The 12,609-nt window shown below is 44.3% G+C and overlaps 1 protein-coding gene across 7 annotated transcripts in view; it reads right to left on the bottom strand.

Moving 5' to 3' along the window:
- NBEAL2 (neurobeachin like 2) overlaps positions 1-12,609 on the bottom strand; it is a 750,879-nt gene that overhangs the window by 123,386 nt on the left and 614,884 nt on the right. For all 7 annotated transcript variants that reach the window (XM_086940998.1, XM_086940997.1, XM_086941000.1 and 4 more), the window contains 3 exons: positions 1,823-1,947; positions 1,418-1,558; positions 165-295 (listed from right to left, as the gene is read on the bottom strand). In XM_086940998.1, the coding sequence (XP_086797124.1) occupies positions 165-295; positions 1,418-1,558; positions 1,823-1,947 (397 nt within the window). The remainder of the gene's footprint in view (positions 1-164; positions 296-1,417; positions 1,559-1,822; positions 1,948-12,609) is intronic.

Genomic DNA, 12,609 nt, shown 5'->3' with positions numbered 1-12,609 from the left:
AGAATCTCCTAGGATGGTATATTTGGTTAGCTATAGGTTGAAATTGTCAAATATTGAACTTCTTCCCACCTCCTTCTAACCCCACATAATTAAACTCAGAAGAGCAGATTATCTGCACAAATACTGGAAAATATCCTGTGGATCGTAACGGATGAGGCCTTTACCATTTCCATTCTCCAAGAACTCTGGAAAATAGAAAAATTCAGGGATTAACTCTTTCACATCCACGGGGTTCTCCATTCGGGCCTGCCAGGCAGCGGGGACCGAGTGAAACTGTCGATCTGAACAGTCAAACCTCAAATAATCAACAGGAAAAAGAAGAGTAAAAATTAGACAAAAGAGACTGCCTTATTTTGTTTCACTTAAGCAATTTCATGCACTGGAGTACTGAGAACCCATTGCGATACATCAGATAGTGGAAAAAAGAGGGGGCAATTTATCAGTCCCACAGAAAACATCAACATAATTAATCATTTAGAAAAGAGTGAGTACGCTGGCAATTCCACCAAGACAGCTCTTTTTGTATCTATAGCAATATATCTCATATCCAAGCCAACAGGCTGTACATGCCTGTACTACAAAGTAAAGATGACAACAAGGACCGGAATTTAAAAACAGTAATGGAAAGAACAGTAATTAGCATTTTGTTTCTAAAGGCAAAAAGAGTAACAATCAGAAACAGCTCAAACAAAGAGCCGATGTAGCAGTGTAAGGTTCAAGAACAGGACACGCTACCCCTTGCACTGGAACTTTGCTTACATTAATCTGAGCACACAAGCTAATTCTTCAGCGAGCACTACGACAAGAAGAAAGACAAACGTACACAAACTATAAGGAACAATACAATACTCTGAAGAGAAGTGTGTAAATGTGAGGTTTCAGCAATGTTGGGATGGCTCGGTCTGCATTGGTCATAACTGGTAATGCTTGGTGGGAGCAGGTTTATGTGATTAGGTGTGTTTTTATTTACTAGTATCATAATTTCAGAAGACAGGATCAGTTCCAGTTAGAAAATATTATAAGCATAATAGTAAGTTTGTGGCTGTTTAGCATCAGGAGCATGATGATTAGCTTTTAATTGGCTATTGCCATGCTACTAAGATTTGATTGAGCATGGTTTTTGTTAAGATTGGGGTGGTTGGTCAGTGTATTTTAGACACAGTAGAGCCACAGGTTACTTAGATTTGCTGAGAGTAAAGAGCGCAATGGTGCTGTTCGAGTTCATTTATGTCACTATTGTGCTGTCTTGGTTACAGTGAGGTTGTCAAATAATATTGCTAGTTCAAAATGCAATGCTTTGGCTGCGGGTTGTGACTATTCTCTGCTGTGTTGATTTAATCATTCATTGCTGTAAAAACAAAGGCATTGGGGCTCATCACAAAAATACAGTCTGCCTGTTTCTTTCCCTGTCCTTTACCTTCCACTCTGGAGCTGTATGTGGAGAGTGGTAAAAGGCTCCACCCGGATCATATAGTGCATCACGCCAGCTGCGTTTGAATAGTGGGTCCCATAGTGGAATTTATCAACAGTGCCCGATGGATCCTCGAAACTCTCATACCTGAGAAAATAGACATTGTTGAGAAAACTGGAATTCAAAAGTTATGAAAATTAAAATAAAAGCAAATATGTGTTTATTGATGTGAAAAATATTTACTCATATGATTTCAGGTGTTCAGTTTGACACCACCACTCTTCTGAAAGAAGTGCACGCAATTTAAGCTAATGAATATCTTCTTTTAATAGCAACCAGATTTTGCTTATGAATAACTGTGCCTCACCTTCCTATGGCATTCATCTAAGATTCACCACAAAGAGAACTCACTTTTCCTTCACTTCCTTTGCGTGCCTCTCATTCACAACACCAATTGGCTTAGAGAGATCCCGAAACACTTCCGGGTTATTCAGATCCAGCGTTTCCGAGACATAGTCCCGCAATATCCAGGGAAACTAGAAGCAGATAAAGAAATACATTTGGTCAAATAGTACCAACCGACTTTAAACTTTAAGTTGAGGGACTATTTAAGGCTGCAACTTTTTTTAAATGTTACTCAGCAAATGTGAAAAACGGTCTTTTTGTTTCTGTTTTTCTAAAATGGCATCGTGAGTTTACGTTAACTTCACAACAACAAATCAAGGTATACTTTTTAAATGTTCATTTACCCATTTATGTTTGCTGGATTAATTTATATCCTGCAGTTTTAACGGATAATGTATTAGAACGTTTTAACAGCCAATCTGAGATTATGGTAGAGGTTAGTGGATCTCTTCAGATATACTAAAAAAAAATCCTAAATAGTTTAAGGTAATTTGTATACTTTGCTGAAATGTGGTGAGCTGACATATGTCACTTATCTCATTACTTAGCACAGCACGCTTATTGTAGGGTTTTCAATCAATAGTTATTGATGGGTGCTTTAAAAAATATGTACTTATCTTTATTAAACAACAAAACACATCTTTTAATAAAGCATATACTTTTTTCCTTTTTGTAATTTTGATATGTAACTTTCAGATCATGATGATTTGTTTAGGTGCTGTTGTATTATATTTTTTATTGAATGGATGGCCAGTCTGTACCAATAACTGATACTGTATTTTGTTTTTACAACAATTTTGGCCTGGATAAGTAATTTTATCAAAAAACACATTGGCATTGTCTACATTCCGTAAAATGTAGCATCAATTTTGGAATATTTCTTAATGTTAATAACAAAGCTCTGTTTTGGTGCCTCCCATATTACCTACCTATGTGCATAATTTTGAAACATTAGGTCAATTAATAGGTCAATTAAGTGTCATAGGGGAGTGCAACTAGGCGTTGGCCTTATCAACAGTTTAATCCTCAAATTTGCATAATTTTAGATTAATATCTGTCCAGTATATATTTCTGTTGGTCAAAAGGAGAACAATTCAAATGTGAGTTTTGTTACTTAAACAAATGGTAATGTTTGGGCACTGGACAATTCATTTGACTGCAAACATTCATAACATCTGAGTGCAAGGGAGGAGCTGTAGAATAAAAGGTCTGGCAAATGTTAAGCTTAACCATCTCATAATAATGGTACATATAAAAAGACAATTGCTAAAAGAGAGCTTGGGTTACGTCTGTGGATTTAAAAGAAGCCAATGTATTTCATTTGGGGGTTCTGTGCAGTGCTGTATGCCAAATAGCCTTTTTTAATAGTTCTTACCTCACCTCACTGCAGTGCAGTAATCATATCTCCTTAAAGATGTTTATTGTAGCATCCATAATATCACAGGAAAAAAATCACATGCATCAGCATCTGCGATCCTGCATTGGTACCCCTGCAACTTCTATATCTCTGACCAATGACTGGATCCAAGTGAGTCTCCACTGCATGTTTTCCTTCCTGTGGAGACAGCGGCTCTGAGGAACTGGTACTGTATTCTAACCATTTGCATGGTTTGGAAAGGATGCGTTGGTGCTAACATCATGGGTAACCCTCCGTGTGTACGAGGCAGTGGGTTAACTCATCAGCTATCTACAGAGAACTAGAACTTAATGGAACGCCTACGAACATCCACACATAACCTACTCAATGCGTGCTCAAACCTGGTAGTCTAAATCTGGTTACCCAACTATTTAAGGTTGGAGTGAATTCTCCCCAATTGGTGAGAATTCTCCTTCAATCTTAACTTAACAGTTTACTCAGGGATGTGTGATTTTATTTTTTATTTAGAAGAAGGCTGCAATGACACTAGGGCCCTCTCAGACCTGATGAACAGCTTTGGCTTTTGCAAACAGGTCAAGTCTTCAACACACATTGCCGGCACAAGCTGGATGATATTTATACCAACCAATGTGGGCATGCCTATAAAAGACTCTTTCTCTAAGCTTGGCAAATCACTAATTGGTGGGGTTTGGAGTGCATAGTGAAAATCTGGAAAAGACTAGACAGGGCAAATGCACCACCTACAGAAGGTGGAGTAAAACCTCCAGCCATGAACTGATTGTGAGAAGTTGGCCTCGTATATGCTGTCCACTAATTAAAGTGTGCACCCTGTACCAGTCCAAACAACGCTTATGGTGATTTAAGAGGTCACAGATAACCTTAGAAAGCTATCCAAGTGGAAGCTGCGGTGAGCAGCCTTCAGGCTGAGTCTTGAAGGAATGTTAAGCAGCTTGTTTTACCAGAATGCAACCTTATAGTATTAGTTAAATGTAAGGAGAACCACAAGGTAGTTATAGAAACATGTATTTCTTAATATTACACACTCTAAATATGACGCAGTATCTTCTACACGAAAATACTCACAAAGCACACAATACTGTAGCACAAAAATAATAGAAAACAGCACTAATACACAGTGGGCTCCAGGTGGAGACCAAACCATATACTAAAATAGTGGTATAAGAACCACAACTTATCAAGACAGTGTCTAGAGGATGTAGACTGCTGGGACCCCATGGAACCACCCAAGGTGAATAAGAAGGGACCCCATGAGGAGGGGTGCAGTTTGGGAATAAGACCACGTGCCAAATACAATTCTATGGGGAGAGTCCCTGTTGAAGTTTAAAGTTTACGGACCCCTCCAAGTGGACTTCAAAGAATCCCCATGGAACTTAGGAGGTTGGACAGCCACCCCACCCATGGAGACCGTAGTACCAGTTACCTATCCCAGCGAAGCAGGGTGCATAAGGCTGAAGTGGTGTCGGAAACCGCAGTCGAACTCAATGGAGGACTTCGAAGAAGAGCCACTGCGGGAAGGAAGAAAAGTGTCCGTTGGAATCCAAAGGTAGATTCTTGTTGAAGAGTACCTGAAAGCAGAGGGGAGAGAGTTTGGGTCACTCATGAGTGACCAGGGGCTTGGTAGACAAATGCCAACCGTTGTCGGGTGCTTCATGTGCGTTGAGGAGGTTCTTGACTCTGCAGCCCCCAGAACCGAGAGACGTCGATGACAACCAGGAGCAGGATAAGAGCTTTCCCACAAAGGATGTCAAGTACTGAGGGGTCGGAGTCCAGTTGAAGCACCAACAAGCCTTTGTAATGGCAACCCATGCAGAAGATCAAAGAAGGTTACAATTTAGACAAGCAAGGTCCAGGAGACTCACCAAACACAGGGGAGTCAGGGCAGGCCTAGAGCAACCAGGGGAGCCTGAAACAAAGCAATGTTGACCCTCAAGAAGACCCACAGGCCGGACGCACAGGAGTCGCAAGGGGACCTCAAGCAGTTTCACAAAGCAACAGCTCACGGACCAGAAGGTGCGAGGAGGCTGTAGTTCTTTGGTGGAAATGGCCCCAGAGTTGGGATTACTCGGAGCCCAGTGCACTTGTTCTGGGAAAGCCAACAAGCATATGCACTTGTAAAAGTACACAGTGCACAGGGGTACGTTTATTGCAGCCCCCAGAAGGGATTCTGGCCTCAAACTTGGTGAGAGGGCAGCTTGGACCTTGAGGGACTTGGAAACCCACCTCCTGTGTTGCTGGAGCCTTCGGAGTCCGTAGGAGCAGCAGACCGGTTAGTTACGATGTAGTGCCTGCGGTTGCAGGGCAGTGACTCCTTCACTCCAAGTGAGATATCTTCAGCTGTCCTTGATGCTCCACAGGTCCTGCACAGAGCCTGTAAGGTGCATGGGCACAGACAATGCTTCGAACTGAGAGGGAGACGAAGTAATGCCCAAACAAAGTCCAGGAAAGTCCAGCGTGTCCAAACAGTCGAAGTTCAGTGGTTTCTGGTTCACAATCTTGTCTAAGTCGAATCTGAATGAATGAATGAATTTGGAATTTGTATTGCGCAACTTTGCCCGGAGGCATCAAGGCACATAGGGTGGAAAAACAAGCTGAGTGAAGTGTGAACACAAAGGACGGGTTACAGATAGGCTTCTGCGAAGAGCCAGGTTTTTAGACCTTTACGGAACGAGTCTAGGGACGCCAGGCCCTTGAGTTCTGCAGGAAGCGAGTTCCAGAGTTTCGGGGCAGGGAAGAAAAGGTCTTCCCTCCCAATCTAGGGTCCTACAGCCAGGCAAGCCCTTTTGAACCCTCGGGAGAGGGTTGGACAGATTCAAGGGACTCTCCCAGGGGAAGTTCTGGAGAGTGGGGAGGTTACTTCCATGTCCTTTGTCCAGTTTCTCATCAGAGCAGGAGCCAATGGCTCCCAGGACTGGTTTGAACTGGACTATGCACAGGGACATCAAATGTGCCCCTCATGCAGACTTTCGGTCGCTAGCAAGCGCACCCACCAAGGTCTAATAAACTAAATCCTGTCTGGGAGGTGGTCACACCTCCCTGTGACAGGATGCCTATTGTTCTGCCTTCCCCTGCTTGAGCTCGGCTCAGCAGCAGGAGGGCAGAAATGTGTCTCTGGTCTGCAGTAACCATTTTGGGCTGCCCAGGACTAGAAGGCTGGTACCTGGAACACCAAAGACCTCACAAAGCGCAATTCTGAGGGGTGAAATCACACCTCACACACTGGTTACGGGTGTGGGGGTATGATTGTACAATGTTGGACACAAAATACGATAAGGTTACTTTCAGAAGTTATATAGAGTGGCGATATGGGACCGCGTGATGACCAACTCTAAGTCATGAATGGCTGCAGCACTAACAAACCGGGAGAATGGAATCCATAGGCTTCCGGGGTGTCCCGCATATGCAGTGGCACCCTCTCACTTAAAACCTATGTCACCCCTAGAGCAGGCCTTGACAATCGTGAAGAAAGGTGCTTGGTTCTAAGTGTAAAAAACACAGTTGATGGACAGAATGCAGAACAATGTCTTACATTCACCCCAGTACAAAGATCTGGGCCTAAATCCGTCATTTTTTTTGCACTCCACACCACCCTAGGTCAGACACTGGCTATATGCAAATCAGCCTTGATCCTGTGCCTCATGGGAACAGTCCAGCCCGAACTACCAAGCCATGTCTTTCCTAGACCGGAATCAAGCATCCAAGGACCGGTTTCTGGCTATCAGCCTTCTTCAGCCTGGATAGCTTGACTCCAGTGATGTGGAGAGCCTGGGACTCACGTCTGAGCATACCCAGCCCACTCGGGGTGAAAACTGCAAAAAACACAGTTGATGGACAGAATGCAGAACAATGTCTTACATGCACTTGTAAAAGTACACGGTGCACAGGGGTACGTTTATTGCAGCTCCCAGAAGGGATTCTGGCCTCAAACTTGGTGAGAGGGCAGCATGGACCTTGAGGGACTTGGAAACCCACCTCCTGTGTTGCTGGAGCCTTCGGAGTCCGTAGGAGCAGCAGACCGGTTAGTTATGATGTAGTGCCTGCGGTTGCAGGAGAGTGACTCCTTCACTCCAAGTGAGATATCTTCAGCTGTCCTTGATGCTCCACAGGTCCTGCACAGAGCCTGTAAGGTGCATGGGCACAGACAATGCTTCGAACAGAGAGGGAGACTAAGTAATGCCTAAACAAAGTCCAGGAAAGTCCAGCGTGTCCAAACAGTCGAAGTTCAGTGGTTTCTGGTTCACAATCTTGTCTAAGTCGAATCTGAATGAATGAATGAATGAATTTGGAATTTGTATTGCGCAACTTTGCCCGGAGGCATCAAGGCGCATAGGATGGAAAAACAAGCTTAGTGAAGTGTGAACACAGAGGACGGGTTACAGGTAGGCTTCTGCGGAGAGCCAGGTTTTTAGACCTTTACGGAACGAGTCTAGGGACGCCAGGCCCTTGAGTTCTGCAGGAAGCGAGTTACAGAGTTTCGGGGCCAGGGAAGAAAAGGTCTTCCCTCCCAATCTAGGGTCCTACAGCCAGGCAAGCCCTTTTGTACCCACGGGAGAGGGTTGGACAGATTCAAGAGACTCTCCCAGGGGAAGTTCTGGAGAGTGGGGAGGTTACTTCCATGTCCTTTGTCCAGTTTCTCATCAGAGCCGGAGCCAATGGCTCCCAGGACTGGTTTGAACTGGACTATGCACAGGGACATCAAATGTGCCCCTCATGCAGACTTACGATCGCTAGCAAGTGCACCCACCAAGGTCTAATAAACTAAATCCTGTCTGGGAGCTGGTCACACCTCCTGTGACAGGATGCCTTTTGTTCTGCCTTCCCCTGCTCGAGTTCAGCTCAGCAGCAGGAGGGCAGAAATGTGTCTCTGGTCTGCAGTAACCATTTTGGGCTGCCCAGGACTAGAAGGCTGGTACCTGGATCACCAAAGACCTCACAAAGCTCAATTCTGAGGGGTGAGATCATACCTCACACACTGGTTACGGGTGTGGGGGTATGATTGCACAATGTTGGACACAAAATACGATAAGGTTACTTTCAGAAGTTATATAAATATGGGACCGCGTGATGACCAACTCTAAGTCATAAATGGCTGCAGCACTAACAACCCGGGAGAATGGACTCCATAGGCTTCCGGGGTGTCCTGCTTATGCAGTGGCACCCTCTCACTTAAGACCTATGTCACCCCTAGAGCAGGCCTTGACAATCGTGAAGAAAGGTGCTTGGTTCTAAGTGTAGTCACCCTTAGATATAGTAACCCTATATCTAAAATAAGTGGTGCTTGCACCATCTTACACAGTCTGCAATGGCAGGCCTGTAGTTCCATTTTGCATGGCCTCTCATGGGTGGCATAATACATGCCTCAGCCTCTGTGGTACGTATGCCCTCGGTACCTGGGTACTGTATACTAAGGACTGACAAGGGCACCCCAGTATACAATCTGGAGTGTACCTAAGGACATGACATATCAGTTTAGGGAGAAAGAAGATAGAGTGGGGTCCTGATTAGCAGGATCCCCATCAGACCAGTCAAAAACAGTATCACATGAAGCAAAAAGTGGGGTTAACCATAAGAAGCAGATCCTACTTTCCTACACTGATGGAAGCTCATAATAATATGCAGGCAAAAGGATATAGAGGTCTAGAAAAAACAGCAGAGGATTTCAATTAATGGGTGCTATCAGCTATTGTTGGGGTAGTTCCCATTATTAGCAAAACCAGGGGGAGGAGGAAAACTTCGCCCCATGGTTCTCAGAGAGATTGAAAGACCTCCAACGGAAAGGCCATAGGCAAGAACGGTGGTGTAGAATGTCTCTTAATTAGTAAGAATACAATAAACTTAAAGAAGCAATTTAAAAATACAAAAGTGCCAACAAAAAGGCAAAATCTTCATATTTCCCCCACAAAATAAAATCTGCTATTAACGTTTCTAAGGAATTGTTTAAGATGGTAAGAGATCTTACGTCTCTGCCAGCTCAACAGGATTTGGAAAATTCTCAAGATTTTTGCAATAGGGTGGCCTCATTTTTTAAGGATAACATTTTGAAGATCTTTTCTAAATTTCAGATAACTGAGGACTGATCAGCTCTTTTATCTATGAAAGATGATTCTTCTGGGGTGACCCCCACTAATGGTGAATTGTGCACATTCTCAACCATTCCGGCAACAAAAATGTTATGTCTTCTGGGACAAATGACACCAGGTTCCCCAGATGATCCTTGCCCGCCCACGGTGTTGCAACTCACACCAGATGTAATTGCTGCATTCTTAGAGAAAGTTTAGTCTCAGGTTTTGGAGTCCGGTGTCTACCCCCAGTGCTGGGAAGAGGTGATTATCATTCCCCTTAAAAAGAAACATAATGGGGATCTGGGAGATTTGAAACATCTTTGACCTATCTCCATGTTCCCAGCATCGGCTATATATCAGGCATTAGCTTCGTTTTTTATGGATCATGAGCTTTTTAATCCCTCACTGAGTAGCTTTAGGGGAACCACAGTACCAAATCAGCACTAATTGCAGAGGTGGACTCTTTTCACTGCCAAATGGATCAGGGAGTCCTGGCTAGTCTAGTTATGCTAGTGTTATCCACACCGTTCAACACCATATCTCCACTTCGGCTGGTGAAAAGACTCTATCAGGGTGGGCTGAGGGATTCTGCTTTAAATCTTTTAGAATCCTTTTTGGTGAATAAGACCCAAACAGTGAGCTGCGGGGACTTCAGGCCTAAACCATCCTAGCTTTCCTGTGGAGTCCTTCAAGGGTCCTTCCTCAGTCCCACCTTATTTTTCCTTCACTTGGCCCCTTAGGCAAAACGTGTATGCTCTTATGTTTTTCAGGTATTGTCCTATGAAGACGATACCCAAATTATTGCCTCTATATCTTGTGACTAGACAGAAGTAGCGGACAAGTTCATGCCTTAAATGGTTGAAGTCAGCATCTGGATGCGAGAGAATCCACTTAAAATGAATGCAGAGAAGACCGAGATTGTGGTCTTCGGGTCAGAGACCTCGGTTTGAACTGACCGTTGGTGGCCTGAGATATGCAATTCTGCTACCTGTTCCGGGGGTCTCTGCTAAAAATGTGGGGGTGATCTTTAATAACATTTTGAAATTTTTACTCTCATGTTAATAGGACAGTGAGCTCTTGTTTTTGAACTATCAAGAGCTTGAATAAGATTTTTCTGTATCTTCCCAAGGAGCTAAGCATGTCAATGTTCTTTGCACTCATACCATCTCGCCTGGACTACTGTAACTCCTTGTACCTCAGCGCCAACCAATACTCGCTGAATAAACTTCAGGTTATCCAAAATGAATAAATGAATGAATGGCATTTTTATACAGCGCAAACTGAGCCCCAAGGGGCATCAAGGCGCAATACAAACAAACATAAAAGTCCAAACTACCAAATAACTAACCCAAGAGGCCACTGGGAGAGCAAACCCTAATATACTTGAGAGAAAAGCTAGGTTTTCAGAAGTTTTTTAAAGATTGCTAAGGAAGATTGACTGGTGAGCTCCAGGGGGAGGGAATTCCAGAGTTTGGGAGCCAAGGTGGAAAAGGCTCTGCCTACCCATCTTACCTTTGCAAACCTAGGAACCACAAGCCTATTCTTCGATGATGATCGAAGAGTTCTACTGGGGGTGTATGCACACAAAAGAGACCTAATACCTTCTGATCCTGAGCCATGAATAGCACCATGGGCCAGACAAAGAATTTTGAAGGAGATCCTAGATGGAATCGGAAGCCAGTGAAGGTCCCTTCTGGCCATTGTTGCAGAAGCTTGCCTAGGAAGGTTTAAGACCAACCTGGCTGCCGCATTCTGTACCATTTGGAGGCGGTACATTACAGTACTCTAGCCTTGATAGTACTAAGCCAGCTGGTGCTTGTTTCCGGGGTGCCAAGGACAGGTAGGGGGCAATTTTCTTTAGGATTTTAATAATGCCACAACAGGTTGACACTGTCCTATTTACCTGAGAATCGAAAGATAAAGCAGGGTCAATTTGTACGCCAAGGTTCTTAGCAATAGAAGTGGGGGTAGGACAGTCTCCCAGGGACGGTGGCCACCAGTCCTTAGACCAAATATCTTGGCTCCCTCCAAAGACCATAATTTCGGTCTTTTCACCATTTAGTTTTAAGAAATTCCACGCCATCCATTGGGAGACTGCCTCCATACAAGCTCTAAACTTGGAGGCAGTCTCACAGGCTGGCTGGGTGATGGATACCAAGATCTGAGTGTCATCGGCATACGATAGCACATCCAGGCCAAAGGATCTTACCACCTTTGCAAGAGGGGTAACATAGAATTTAAATAATAGAGGGCTCAATGAGGAGCACTGAGGAACCCCACATTGCACCTTTTGGGAGTCGGAGAGGAAGTTGCCCATTTTAACTCTCTGCTCCCTGTGATGGAGAAAGGAGGAGAGTAAACTAAGGGCAGAGCCCCCTAATCCGATGTCCTTGAGCCTGGAGATCAATATTGACGGGGACAAGGTGTCAAATGCTGCTGTGAGATCTAATAACACAAGCAGCGAGGGGTGTCCCCTGTCAACCTCAGATCGGATTTTATTAGTCACAACAGTGAGAGCAGACTTAGTGCTGTGAGCTGATCAAAAGCCGTGCTGGGAGATATCTAGCATGTTGGAGTTTTCAATGAAAGCAGACAGATTTTGGTTTATATAAGATTCCAGAATCTTGGCTGGAGCCGGGAGCAAGGAGATGGGACGGTAATTCTTCAGGATTCCTGGATCGAGGGAGGTTTTTTTAAGCAAAGGCCTAATAATGGCGGTCTTCCAGGGGGAGGGAAAGATACCCTCTCGGATCGTCAGGTTCATAACCTCCAATAGAGGGGGAAGCACAGACCCTCTGCAAGTTTTCAAGATTTTTAATGGGCATGGGTCCAGAGGCGAGCAGGACTTGGTAGCATCAAGTAAAAGATTGAGATCTTCTAGAGACAACAGGGGGAAGCATGTGAGCGACGGTTTAAACAGAGCATCGGTCTTTTCTTTAATAGCAGGAGTTGAAAAGGAAAGTCCTACTGCCTTAGCATTTAGCTCTTGATTGCTGATTTCAAGAGCACCGTAGACATCAGCAATCTTATCGTGGAAGAAGCTCGCTATGTTGCCACAAAGTTCCTGGGTTTCGATGGTAGGGACGGCAGGTCTAGGTGCCGAAAGAGAATCGATAATGTTGAAAAGGTCTCTAGGAGATTTTAAGGAGGTCGTCAGATTAGTGAAATAGTGCCTTTTTTCTTCCATTATCGCTTTCTTATAGTCTCTAAGAAGAAATGTATGCAGGGCTTTCCCCCGTGAGTCAGGATGAGCAGTCCAGGACCTTTCTTGTTTCCGGCATTTCTGACGCATGGCTTTTAAACGGTCTGAAAACCAGGAGGGCTCTTACGGGCTG

The sequence above is a fragment of the Lissotriton vulgaris genome, chromosome 10 (assembly GCF_964263255.1).
Source record: "Lissotriton vulgaris chromosome 10, aLisVul1.2, whole genome shotgun sequence".
NCBI classification, from domain to species: Eukaryota; Metazoa; Chordata; class Amphibia; order Caudata; family Salamandridae; genus Lissotriton; species Lissotriton vulgaris.
Note: the sequence above shows the minus strand (reverse complement) of the source record. Positions and strands in the feature narration are given on the sequence as shown.